Below are 14,098 nucleotides of genomic sequence, written 5' to 3' on the forward strand. Positions count from 1 at the left end.
CCTCGGTGGTAATGCTTTTGTGTTGTAAGTCCACTCTTCCCACTGACCAGTAGATGGGGCAAGTGAGCCTCGTATAATTATGGTCAAGCTTTTTCTGAATGCAGGGTTAAAATGTAGCCCTCGTTGGCTCCTAGTTCAACAGTCTAGTTTGAAGGCTTTTTACCTTTGTACTGTAAGGGTAAATTACGTACTTTGACGCAACTGGACTATTTTCTTTACAAACATGTGTCGTAAACAATTGTTCTGTTCCTTGAAATTCTGAGATTTAAAATGATGTTCCTTTCTTTACACAGGGATGGAAATAAATCTTTTGAAGGTTTTGTTGTGCAAAGATATGGGAATGAGTGTTCCCTCCCCAAAACTAGCCAATAGTTAGGTGTTTACAACACTGGCCAGGATGCAGAGGATCCAAGTTTGAGTCCCTGGTAGTCTTCCATGTGTACCAATGACAAGATTACCTTACTTGCTTTTGGGTCATCTTCAATTCTCTCTTCCGAAAGCTGTTGTCACTCTTATACATTTATCGATGCACCAGACTTGTATAGCCTACATGAGTGACCATAGTTGCTGGCCACAGCCACTTTCTGCCCACACTTCTGGCTTCCTGCTCACACTTCATGTGAGGTACTTACCCAAAGAGACTCTGACTCTCGAATCAGTCCCTGAATACTGCCTGTTGTAAGGAGTAAAAGTTTTTTTCTTGAACCCACAGGAACGTAGAATCCTCAGTTTCCCTTTAGCCGCAATCACAGTTCTGCATGTTCTTCTACACATTAGCTCCCTAAGTGTGCTCTGCTTTGTCCCCACTCCTTGGAGCCCAGCTTGGTAGTGTGAATCCTGAAGCTGGTTGTGTTCTTGCAGGTAGGTGCAAGAACAATTTGCTGCCTTACACTGAGGCAAACTCCAGTGCAAAGCTCAGTGACAGTGGGGAGCTTTTGCTTGTAGATATAGAAGAGATACCATTCTTTGGCTAGTTGGGTGTATCTTGCCCTTGTGGAAGCAGCTCCCACTGTTTAGCTTTGAATAAAAGGTAATGATGTATCTATCCTGTTTTATTTTAGAGTGGGGCAAGCTTCCTGAGATAGTTGGGTGAGGGGTGAAGAAACCTGTATCTATATTAAACTGGATAGGCCAGGCAAATACAGCATGTTAATATAAAAGAAAACAGCTTGGCTAAAGATTTTTAAAAAACCCAAATCAAACTACAGAATTCACCTCTTTCTCCTCAAATTTTCAAAAACTGAAATGGGGAAATAGATATGAGCCTACCTTCTCAGATATGTAGGGAGAGCCTCAGCTGCTGGGCTTTAACTAGTTTAGCACAGGGGTCTATGTGCCACCATCTGTCATTATCTGTTTGTGATATCTAAAACTTTTCCATGTGGGAGGGAGCATGGAGGAATTTCTGGCTGGATTAATGTGACTTTGTGCTCTTGCTAGAAGCCATTATTTGATTAAAACTAAGATGGGCAATACTGAATACAGAGGGGTACAAGCTGATGTAAACTGAGAGCAGCTCCTTTGCAGACAGTGAAAGTAATCGGGCTCTACAGACGTCTAAACTGGTAAGAGTCTGGCTCACCTTCTCTTAAGTACATTATACAGAATCTAGGCATTACGTTAACCTATTCTATATTTTGGAGGAGCAATTTGTGTTACCTTCTTCTCACATCACTCAAAGGTTGTCCCAGCTTCTCTCTTTCACAGCCTGGTGATGCCCTCAGACCTCATTTCCAACACTGCCTCCTCCACAGTGAGCAGCCTGACTCAGACTGGGCTTCTCACAGCCAAATTCCTACAACCTGCCACAGTCCTGCTTTCCTTACTTTCTATTCAGTCTACTGACAGTTCTACGGCAAAAATTCCTTTGGCTCCTGCCATATCTACCTCTGCCTTTGAATGTTTTCACTGGCTCACTATGTTTTGAATGAAATTTAAATTCCTTTTCTTCATATCCTTCCGGGTTCCTGAAGAGATGCTCTTCTAATAAGCTGAGCAGTGTTACTAGCACTCAATCCCCCTACTTTCATGCTGTACCCCTGACCTTCCCTCAAGAGCCAATGATTTTTCTCTTAATTTTCTGCTTTGTGGATGGAAAGAACTGCTCCTGGGGTATGTATAAAGCATGGGTCAGACTACACAGTCTCCTCAGGAACATGGGTTGTGACACAAATACAGCGTGAGGCAGCTGGAAACACCTACAGCATGCGGTGGTTTATAGTAAGCCAACTGTTCAGTGACATGCTGGCCTCTGAGGAAAGCTATATGTACTGTTAGCCAGAGGTATCTCAGGAGGATTGAGAGTCTGTCTGTTATTTGGCTCCTCACAGACAGCAGATGTTCCATGAGAAGGTGAAACATGCAATAAATGGCTGTATTTACTTGAAGCAAATCAGAGCTCAAAAGGCAGTGGTCCAGCCAAGTGTGTTTACTGCTATGGGATTGCTTTTCTGTTGATGCAGCATCTTTCATCCAAAATCTTTGAACATTTTGAAAACGTTAACAAAGGTAGGCTAATGCCAGTGTTTGCAGACATATCTGAGCCAGCTTTTTACTCCCTGCTTTGGATACTGCCATCCATACAGCCTACACTGAGTTTGATACTGCTGTGGCTACTTGGCCAAGTGTTTCCTTAGCTGCATAGATGGTTTCTGCAGCTGGTGCTGAGCTTGTGCTGACACAGCTACGTTGGTAGCAGAACCTGAGTGGGCCACTGCGTGACTAGCTCAGGTAGGTACACACAAGCTGCAGTGTAAAGATATATTTAACCTATTTTTAGGAGGAAAAAAAGTCTGAGACCTGGACTGAAGACAAAAGACAAGTCACAAAGATACATCTCTCTTTTCTGCTGCTTCTTCTGAGGAGATAGAAATGGAAAAAGTGAAATACTGAGTAGGTTTTCACTAGTGAAAATAGGTTCAGGCTAGGTTGTGCCATATCTACGTGATGAGTGATGAATGTTCAGCTAATAATGTCCAATACAGGGAAAAGTCCAGTGACAGAAGGGAGAGAAGTAGTCTTTTTGTGTGCATGCGTATTTTTCTCATGGACCAAAAGATACCTCTTTGGATGCCTATTTTGAGATCTAAAGGTCACTTGTTAGTCCTTAGTGGCATATGGAAGAGGACTGTACCTTTAGGCAACAGCGGGGTGTTAATGCAGGAATTTCATATTGTTCTTCTAGTAAAAAATGTGCTGCCATATAAATATCACCTGGTTCTGGGTATGTGCCAGGGGTTAGGTGATGAGTTAGGAGCCCGAAGAACTGCACTGCCCTGAACAGTTTCCAGCAGAGCCCTGGAGACTGATAGCTCCAGGATGACGAGGGGGCTGGCTATTCCTCTCTGGTGAACTCCCAGATAATTGTGATAGATGGCTCCTCCGCGATGGTCTGGTGGTCCTCTACTCACAAGATGCTAAAGGGGGCAATCTCCAAAAATTCTTGGAATGGACAAACAGCTTATGTTCTTCCAACTTGCTTACATTTTTCACTGAGAAACTCACTTCATTCCCATCTCCTTTGCTCAGCTCACTCCTGGTGGTTTCCTGCGGACATTTCCCCCAAATGACCTTGCTAGAACTAAAGTGAAACAAAAGGCGCTATCCACATTCTGCTTCGAGTCCCTTAACTACAAAATGTTTTCAGTCTGTGAAGAGGGTTTTTTCCTCTCTCATTCTCTCTTTTCCTTGGCTGCCCACAGTGACAGCCGTATCTGTTTGACTTGAGGGGAGCCTTGCATGTGTTGTGAGTGGCTCCTTCTGCTAGTAATTTGTTCTCTGGAGCCTGTTGCCTCACAGTATAAATACATTTCTCTGTTTAGTACTTTCCCTTTTTGTTCCCCCGCTGCTGGCAGTGAGTTGACCCGCCCTGTTTTGTTTTTCAAATTTATCTTTCTTTGCCCTTTTTATATGAGACAAAATCACAAGATTAAATTAACAAAGATGTATTATTGGTGCATACTTTTTTTTGGTTGTCTTGTGCTGCACTAAAAGTTCTGCACAGAATAGGAATTCAAATGCAGCCGACATCCTTGAGCAATATTCAGTTTGGTTCTGGGACAGGGAATAAGAGTTTATTCCGCTTCAAAAAGTCTAACAGTGTGTGCTGAAGAGACAAAGTCTCTGTATAAAAAGCATTTTTCAGACATCCTGCCATGTAAACTCAGTCTTTTTCTAAACAGTCTTAATCTGGCCCATTCCATGTGTGTATGCTGCTAGAATGACCAGGATGTTTAGCACATCAGACCTAGCCTTGCAGTGGTGAATGTAGGTACTGGAAGTTCTCCAGTCCTGGTAGTATGCATGCCCCTGCAACCTCTAGCTCAGAGTAGGGTAAATATTTAGAGTGGTTGAGCCCAATTTGGGCTCTGTGCTGTTTTAACTAGATCGTTCCTGCCTAATTTAAAGCTGGTTTAGGCATTTCTCCACCACACCAGAATCGCTGCTGAGTACACATACCCCTAATTGGGTATGATGAAGGCCACAGTCATGTTTTTCATGATTCCAGGCCTGATGCTTAGAGCACTTGAGGTTGTTTTTACTGTATGAATGTGACTGCATGTGCATTTTAATACAGGGAAAAACAGACTGTGATAGACTAATGAAGTCAATAGGGTGGTTGGTTACATTTGCTTACTTTCCTGGAAATCTTCATCATTCCTGTCTTCTTTGGGATGAATAAAAGGAATCTATCAACCTAGACAATATTCTTTCTGGATATTTTTGAATCTTTTTATAGCATAAATAGGTTTCAAGTAACATAAATCAAGTGGGTTTTGCTTTCTCTTCCACTGATTTCTTCTAAGCAAAGAAGGACATCTCTGTGCACAGGGTTAAAAAGGCAAAGAGAAACTAGTCCTTTGCCATTTGCATTTTACAAACCAGATCGTGGAAAAAAAAAATTACTTGAAGGAGGGGAAATTTGTCACCTTAACATTGCAAATGATGTGAAACCAGAATGTCCTCCCACAACAGCATATGTTTGTGGTGGGTAGGCGGGAGAGATGCAGGGAAGAGGTGATGGTATAAAAATACCTTGTAAAAACAAATGTTTGGCTGGGGGAGAGAGTTTGTCACTTGAGCCAGACTAGAGGGGGGAAACCAGACAGACAGGGGGTGGAGGCGGGGGGAGAGGAGCGAGAATTTATGTCACTTCAGCAAGGTAAATAACTTGATAGTGTCTCAGACACAGCAGTCAAACAATTAGCATGAGAAGATCAGATATTAAACAAGTAGGTGGCCTAGAAAGTTAAGAGGAAGGAGTAAGAACTATCTAAACAGAACAACGAAGAGTGTAAGAAACAGTTAAACATGTGGCAAATACCCGGCAGAAGGATGACAGGTAGAAACCCCAAGATAAACTCTTCCTGCATTTTCATGAACTGAGAAGTATGATTTTTCTCATTTGTCCTTACAATAATTCAGACATGCCAGGTCAAATCCAGAGCAGGGGCTCTGTATGGTAATACGACTGCTAAATGCAGCTTCGTAATGTATTGCTAGCGCGGTGCTCTCTGCACGGGACGTTTCTCTCCACATGCCATATGGAACAGTTTGTACACTCCACAGTGTCCAGTACCGCGCAAATGTGAGCAGACACCAACATGACCACCCACAACAGCAGCCAGGGTGGAAAATGACAGTTTGCCTTGTCATGCTCAGGAGGAGTTTGTATGCTGTGGTGGGAGACTGACATCTCCACATCTTGGGAGCTGTCAAGTGTGGGAGCCGGCAGGAGGGAGGGTCAGGAGGGATGACAACTCGGTGCCCCTGCGCAGTTCAGGTTGGCAGTAGCAGCTGTCAGCGCTGGGAGGACAGTCTCCTTCCTATGTGTGATATTTATAGTTTTTATTTGGTTTTAATTGATTTGCCTCAGTGCTCAAAAAGGCGCCCAGCCCAAGGAAGAGTGGGTGAGAAAGAGAGACACAGAAGAGGTGGGGAGAGGGTAGGCTGGTGAGGTGCCCTTTACATCTAGTAATCTTTTATCCAGACATAATGTTGCCTTGTTTTACAGACAGCTTCAGATGCTGCTTTCCTTTCTGCTTCTCCTTATTCCCTGTTGCTTTAATCTCTGGAAATTTGGAAGTGGCTTGAATGGATCTCTCCATGAAAAGAATGTGCTTTGCTAAATCAGACAAAACCTGCCCTCCTGCTTGCTCTCTTATTTTGCTAGGAAGTACGCCATTCTCCTGCCTTAGTGGTGACTTCCCCCATGATGTGGGACCTGCAGAGCTGAGATGGGGCAAGCAAGACTTTGGTGCTGTGCACAGTGGTTCTGCACCTCTTGCAAGGTCTTATGGCAACCCACCCTCTGTGCTGACAGACTGGCGAGTGGAGCTTCAGAGAGGGATGGCACTGTTTCTAGTGCAGGCCAGTTTTCAAGGGTGGCATATGCTATTGAAAGCTCATTGTTGCCCAATTTGCAATCAAGGATGGAAGAAGATTCATCTCTCTTCCCTGACCCAAAGCATGCTGTTGAGGTCTGTTTCACAGGGCGGGACTTTCCACTAGTAGGTGTTCATACAAATTTGGCTATATCTGGCTATCTTTACATGTTGGTCTGCAGTCATTTCATAATTGCATTCCACAGAAAAGCAAAGGGTATTTTCCCCCTTCAACACATTTCGAAGAAAATACACTAACAAAACATTCTTAGAGAAATTTTGCACACTCCAGTCAGCAAACTGAAACCTAAAATACCTTCTGAGACCCTATCTGTGCAGCTGCATTGTTGCTTTTTCCTCCAGGGCTGACTTAGGGTAGCTGTGGGGATTAATGGTCTGAGTTCCCTGACTTACATGCATGTAATATTAATGAAATATTTTGGTGGAAATCTAGCTTTTACATTTCAGATTTGTTTCGTTATACCAGTTGGTGGATTGAAACTGCCATTACAGCAGCTGCCTGAATATCATGTAACGCAACATGCCTTGATGCCTTGTCATATTTCAGTGTTTGCTCACAACATGAACAGTCCCAAGCATTGTGTTGGCTTTTTTTTTTATGAAGGTCCAGAGTTATTGAAATAGAGAGGATCTTTTCACTCCACTTTCTCACAAATCCACAAGTTCTCATGCCTTTCCATTATGCCTTCCTTCCACCGATTTAATGATTCACCCTTTACTGTACAAGTGCTATGGGGCACTTGCACCATGATTAAGAAACGCAATACAGAAAGACTATGCAGATGCTTCTGCATACACCTTACTGAATATACCGAGGTCTTCCTTAATATACTGAGCATATAATGCTATAATAACTGAAGAGTGGATGCTATAATAATGAAAGCTAGGAGATTAGTCAAGAACTTTTTACTGGAGATGTTAAAACTAAAACCTAACACTTTTCACAGAAATTCAGTACTTATGATGAAACACTTAGGGAAATTTCTTATGTGTAGCATGCAATGTATGATAAAAAAGAAAGAGAGAAGGCAGGGTGATCTCTGAGATATATAAGCTCTAAATTCTCAGGATGAATTAGAAAAAGCAGGAATATGAATTCTTCTCTCCAGTACTGTAGATAAGTGTCTTAACTATTGGGCTTTTGAGGAGGGTGCATGAGTCTGGTTTTTGCAGCTTCTTTTATTGAAAACTCTCAGGGTCTTCGTCCTATTCTAAAATTCTTCTGTTGTTGGGTTTGTTTTTTTTTTTTTAACCTGAGATTAAAAGTTTATGTTTTTGCAAAATGGAAACCTTGTTATCCAGCCAGCTAGAATAATAAAAGTTGTCTTGTGAATGTGAGGCAAAGAATAAGAAGAAAATGTGTTGTTTCATTGGCTTTGTGTGAGAGGAAAGTCTGCACTTCATTTAAAAGTCCAGTGTAAATATATTTTTGCTAATTTTGGCTTGTGACAGATTAAGATTTGACATATTCTCATTTCTCCTTGTGAGCTGCTAAGGATTTAGATCAACTTGATCAAAATCTGCCTTTGACAGATGGCAGCAGGATTTCATGAGTGGTTTTATCTCAAGGCAACTGCCCATTTTCCACAACTAGCAAGTGGCAATAGCATTTTAAAGCAAGGATGTCAAAGAGCAGCTTGGTTTTCTCACTTGTCATCGTTATTTGTTTCTCTCCTGGCCGAACCACCAGAAGCAGGTTAAGGATGACACAAACTAGAAACAAATCACGGGGTGGAGGACAGAGCATGTGACAATGCTTTGGCTACGGTGCAAACATTTAAGCTACATTTCGAAAGCCTGGGTTTGTGTTCAGCAGAGTTCACGAGTGAAAAATAAGTCTTTGACGATAGCAATCAACAAGCTCGATCTCATTAGTGTCTACCCTTCAGAGAAGAGGCTGGAGCAGATCCCATGAAGCTGTGATTTGGTTCAGTGCACTAGGGAAGGTTCCTAGAAGCATTCCCCCAGCTTCTTCACTGAGGGGAAAAAAACAACATTTGGCAATTTGTTGTCAATATTTGTATAACTCCTGATGCCACTAAAACTGCATATGCAGGCTTTAAACTAACAAAAACAAAGCCATGGCCAAGCTGGAGAGCTGGATTTGTTTCCATGCACAATTAGGTTTATTTGTTTAGGTCTCATTTTATTTGCTTTCAGATGACTCAGATAGGAGTATTGCAATCCTTTCAAACTGAAGTAGTGTTCTGTGTATTTTGGGCATTGGGCTTAGCCAAATGTGGAAAGAATTGGCTGCTCAATAGTATTTTCCTATCCAGAGGTTTTTCAAACTTTTGAGAGGAACTGAAGGAATGTCCCTTCCATGCCAGGCTTTTTTTTTTTTTTTTTTTTTTTTTTTTTTCCCCTTTTCACAGTGTCTCTCCACATTATTGTTAAAGAGCACAGGAATTTTAAAACACTCCTCTGTTGTGCAACTGTTAGCAACTGCTCTTATTAATTGCTTTACCATTATGCTGCATGGTTAAATTCTCACTGGTGTCATCTATAACATGCTGCTGTGAGTGCCTTTTAACCCATTCCAATAAGACTATATGGATGGTGCACTGCTCAGAATCTTCCGTCTTACTAGACCAGCTCTGGCTTTGCTGAAACTGATTTCCTGCATATATAAAGGGATATTTACATTTTGGCAAGTAGCCAAGTTTTTCTGCAGGAGTTAGTCACTAAGGGCAGATTATTTTCCAATGGACATGCTTGCACGCTATCAGTGTTAAGGGAATTGTCCTATGTCTCAGTACCATGGTGTTTCTTTATCCCCCACCCCCAATCCAAAAAAGCAAAAGAAAATAAAAATGCAGGGCTTTTTTGGTCTCTTCTTCTATCTTATATGACTAAGAGGCAATGGCTTTTAATTGGTGTTTTAGACACCACTGTGTTTTGGGGGGATTTTTTTGGGGTTTGTTTTCTTCTGATCATTTTGCTTCTGGAAATGCCTGCTTGGGTGATGTTTTGGAAAATGTAGACAATACGAATAAATCCTAATTTATTCCTATTTTTATGAAACATAAAGGTTAAAGGATTTCCTGCACTCACCAGAAGTATGCATCTGATTTATGGCCTTCCTTAATGCTCTTGCCACTCACTCATAAAAGAAATATAGTAACAAAGGCTAATAGACAATCTATTTTAAAGTTTGCCCTGATAAAACCAAACTGGAACTTCATTCAGTCTTAAATGTCAATTCTAAAATTTGGAATGTTTTTTTAATCAGGAACAATAAATGTGGAAAGTGTCTCTATGGAACAGAGCTACAGCTCAGCACGCTGCTAGCCTGGTGCTGCACACACACTTCAGGGGCAGATGGAGTCTGTACATCACATAGTCCTCCCTGTGCAACAGCTTGCTCTACAAGACTGCTCGACCCCAGGAGGGACCGAACAATGCTTAGGATAGGTGATTTGTTTTTTTATTTTACTTTTAAGAGGACAGGAACCTGAAATGTACCAAACTGAGGAGGGATGTAAATCTTCAAATACAATAAAGAAGAAAGAAATAATCTAAATTTCCAAACCTGTGTTAAAAACTAGAAGTAATAAGGTGAGAAAATAGAGTAGATGGTGCCTAAACATCTGTTCCATGCTTATGATGCTTTGTTTTCCTCCCTCTAGCTTCAGAGAACTGAAACTGTCAAAATGGATGAAACTCATTTAGTGGCTTTACTTAACATGGTATCGCTTTGTAACATCTTCAGGGTATTTCAACATTGTGCCTGGAAAGTCCTCAGTTCCTCTCACAACACAGTCCATTGTGCAGGCTGCAGCTCTCCTGCCCTCTCTCTGCACACGCTGTTTTGCTACATGCAGTTCTTCAAGTCTAATTCAAGACTGAAGGAGACTGTGGACTTCAGTGGGAGCTGAGAGAGGTGGCTGGATCAGGACCTGTCAGAGCTCATATTCTATGGGCTAGTGTCATGGTTTAACCCCAGCTGGCAACTAAGCACCATGCAGCTGCTCGCTCACTCCTCCCCCTGCCCCAGTGGGATGGGAAGGATAATCGGAAAGGAAAAAAAGTAAAACTCATGGGTTGACATAAGAACAGTTTAATAATTAAAATAAAATAATAATTTTAATGAAAAGGAAGGTAACAAAAAGAGAGAGAAATAAAATGCAAGAAAGACAAGTGATGCACCATGTAATTGCTCACCACCCACGGACCGATGCCCAGCCAGTCCCTGAGCAGTTATCGGCTCCTCCTGGCCAACTCCCCCCAGTTTATATACCAAGCATGATGTCGAATAGTACGGAATATTCCTTTAGCTAGTTTAGATCAGCTGTCCTGCCAATGCTCCCTCCCACCTCCTTGCGTGCCTGCTCACTTGCAGAGCATGGGAAACTGAAAAATCCTTGACTTAGGATAAGCACTACTTAGCAAGAACTAAAACATTAGTGTGTTATCAGTGTTATTGTCATACTAAATTCAAAATACAGCACTGTACCAGCTACTAGGAAGAAAATTAACTGTCCCAGCTGAAACCAGGACAGCTAGTGTTAAATATGTGATTTGATTATCAAAGTATGTTATTGAGGTGAGAAACTGAATTAATTTGACTTCTGTAACATAAAATTAGATTTTATACACTGAAAATGTGGAACCAGTCCAGATATATATGCTTCAAGTACATAGGGAAATATAAAGACAGTACACTATATTATAGCTCCCTCATCATGTAAGAGACTTCCTATATTAAACTGATTTTTACCATGTATGGGCTCCCTTAGTTACCATGTAAAACTAAGTGATAAGACAGAGACTTTTTTTGGCAAGTTATATGTACCTTTTGCCTTTTTACTTATACCACACTGTGAGCTACAGCTGGGCAGGTTGTGATCTCAGTCTAAGATGGTTTTACCCCTTCCTTCCTGCAGATGTGAAGTTGTGCGTAGGCAGATACTCTCTGATGCCTGGCTTGTAATTCAAGTATTGAGACTTGTGGGCTTACCACCACTTCATGATGTGCGTTACAGGTAAGCCTGCAAGGGGAAGGAGACCCTGGGGAAGAAAATTAGGAGGAAAGAACTTTGAGATTTGAAAGCGCCAGCCTTGAAGCTACAGGGCAGTCAGGACATGGAAGGAAGGCAGACTGCACTTCCTCTTCCAGGTGATGAGGGACCTGGCAAGTTTAGGACTAGTTAAATCTTATGGCAGTGCCAAGCACAGGTAAAATGGTGCACACATTAGTCCTCTGTTATCCTATCCCTCTCTTCTTTTCCCTAAGACAGAATGAGATAAGTCTATGCATGCTCCTGTTCGACCTCAGGGTAAACTAAAATAGCTCACCCTGAAACACCTCTGGAGAGGTTTAAGTAAATCTCATAGTCCAGATGATACGTACACACTTTTCATTTGTTGTAAAGTATTACATCTTAGCTGAAGGTGGGGAGGAGGTGGCTACCAGCCGCGAAGGAGTAACTTAGGTCACTGGAACATTAACCAGTAACAACAGCACCAAATGCTGGGAAGCATGTGGGGGAACAAGGATGGAGGAAGATGAACCGCCAGTGATGCTCTGAGGACTGAGCATGGCGATAACCAGGAAGACTCCAAGGGCTCAGAGTATATTTTGCCCTGGTATCCTCTGACACTGAATTTTTCTCCATATCTGAGGCTTGTTGCACATAAGTTGACTCAGTCTTATAGAACAGAGGATAAACTTCAGACTGTTTTGACCTACAGGTGCTATTGTCAAAAACCACTCTTCTCCCTGTCATCCAAAAATCAATTATTTTGATAACCCATTTGATTGCTTCTTTGTGATGTTTCACTTTCCACAGATAGTCTTTATTACCTTATCCTGTTCATTTTGAACAGGACCTTCTATCCAGCTATGATTAATAACCTTATTATGGTTATATATGCTTATTTCCTAATTGCTGGATTTCGTAAAGTTGCCATCTTTGAACTCTATACTCTTCAACAAAGTAAAACATATCGGGAATCTTAATTCCAGCAAATTTTTTGTATGTGGTTTTTCTTACTATTATTCACTTCCTTATCTCTGTATCTGTAGCTATGTGGTCGCTCACCAGCAGATATGAGCTCCCTCTGCTTGTGCTTCGAGCTGTGACTGTAGTTAGCAGGGTTCAGAGCCCAACTCATAAACTTGCAGCTGTGGCTTAACACTTCTCTAACATGGCTACATAGCTTCCAGTCGGCTCTGAGTGCTGAAACATCTGTCTGCAATGTACCTTGTAAATAAACCCTGTGTGAGTCAGTGTAGTGGCTTCCTAGACAGGGGAGTATTAGTGTGCAATTAAGTAGCACATGGAGGTAGCCTGTTTATGCCACAGATGGCACAGGCTTAGGTTAGAAGTCCAGTAGAGCTAAATGATGTAATGTATGCAGGTCAAGTGAACATGACCGTCCTTGCAGTATTGAATAATAAGGCACAAGTTAACGTAAAACTGCAGGTTGTGAGATCATAGGATTGCAACTTGAGACAAACCTTCAGATATGGACGAGGAGAAAATGGCGCCATGCAGGAGAGGATCTGACCCTTCCAAGCTGACATGCAAATCAGAATTGCTGAAGAAGGCTCTGATTCATGGTATTTACCCTTTCTTCTCTCCATGACTCTCTGCCATCACTCAAAGGTGGGGGCAGGGAACTAAAACACTGAAAGTGAGTGGCACCCATGGCACTACATTATCTGCCAGCTGTGTGGGGAAAAGCCAGTGTGCTGGAAAGCAACACAGGTCTAGGGTACAAAACATGCTTGTGTGAGGGGGTGAATCTGGGGGGATATGAAACTCTGTGCCAATATCTGACCATGCATGGCCAAGCTCTCACTTCCACATGAAAGGGGGAAATCCCTGTGTTCATACGTCAAGACAAAAGTCTGTCATTTTCACCCTTCATTCATTCACCTCTTGCTAGCTTTATGACTAAGTCTCTCTCTGTTGTGTCTCTTGTTTCCTGTTTCACGCTTTGTTTCTTCTTCCAAAGCATCCCACTTGGAGGAACCGTGCAAAGTCTGCATACCCCTGCCAGAACCTGCAGTACTTCTTGGGAGCGGGTGCTGGGTGTCTCTCTTGCCTGCCTACTCTATGCACAGCCATCTGTAAATATAATCTAAGCCTGCTCTTGCACCTGCTTTAACTGCCTGTGTGCTTATTAAGGGCCCAGCTTTCCAGAGAGGCATGTATGACAGCTTTGAGTTGCTCTTGCGAGTCAGATGTTCTCTCACAGTCTCACTATGTGTCAAGGGTACAGTCATCCCAAGAGGCATTATTCCCAAATTGGCTCTTTACTGCAGGGTCTCCACTGGGATGACACTTGCTGATCTCATGCTGGCCCAGGCACAGCAGACTATGACCACTGGAATGGCCATTTCCAGCAAACTGTAGTCCACCAGTCTCTCTGAAATGACCCTTATCATCCAAAAAATTTCCATCTAAAAGCAAAAACTGAGCTGTCTGCTATGAAATGTACCACTTGCATAGCAATTGCTGCGTGTAAGGACATTCACAGAAATAAATGAAAGCCATGCTGGTAGTTGTTGCTGTCTTACAGTTCTTTCTATTTTCCTCAGCTAAAAGGGCGCCAGGATGCTTTTGTTCCCTGATGGGCTGCTGGCAAGAGCCTCCCTTTTGGATACTGCTGAATGTGGTCTGGCTTACTGCTGCCTGGCCTGGCAGCCGGGGTCCATCCCACCACCCCAGCCAGGAGAAGGCAGC

At 42.4% G+C, this 14,098-nt stretch overlaps 1 protein-coding gene across 2 annotated transcripts in view; it reads left to right on the forward strand.

Moving 5' to 3' along the window:
* SMIM20 (small integral membrane protein 20) overlaps positions 1 to 13,889 on the forward strand; it is a 34,345-nt gene extending 20,456 nt beyond the window's left edge. Inside the window, exons 3-4 of one of the 2 annotated variants that reach the window (XM_074904618.1) lie at positions 11,291 to 11,389; positions 13,368 to 13,889. In XM_074904618.1, coding sequence (XP_074760719.1) covers positions 11,291 to 11,389; positions 13,368 to 13,497 — 229 coding nt within the window. In that variant the 3' untranslated portion in view covers positions 13,498 to 13,889. The remainder of the gene's footprint in view (positions 1 to 11,290; positions 11,390 to 13,367) is intronic. The other variant, XM_074904619.1, reaches the window with a different exon arrangement.
* Positions 13,890 to 14,098: the final 209 nt, after the last annotated feature.

The sequence above is a fragment of the Athene noctua genome, chromosome 4 (assembly GCF_965140245.1).
Source record: "Athene noctua chromosome 4, bAthNoc1.hap1.1, whole genome shotgun sequence".
NCBI lineage: Eukaryota > Metazoa > Chordata > Aves > Strigiformes > Strigidae > Athene > Athene noctua.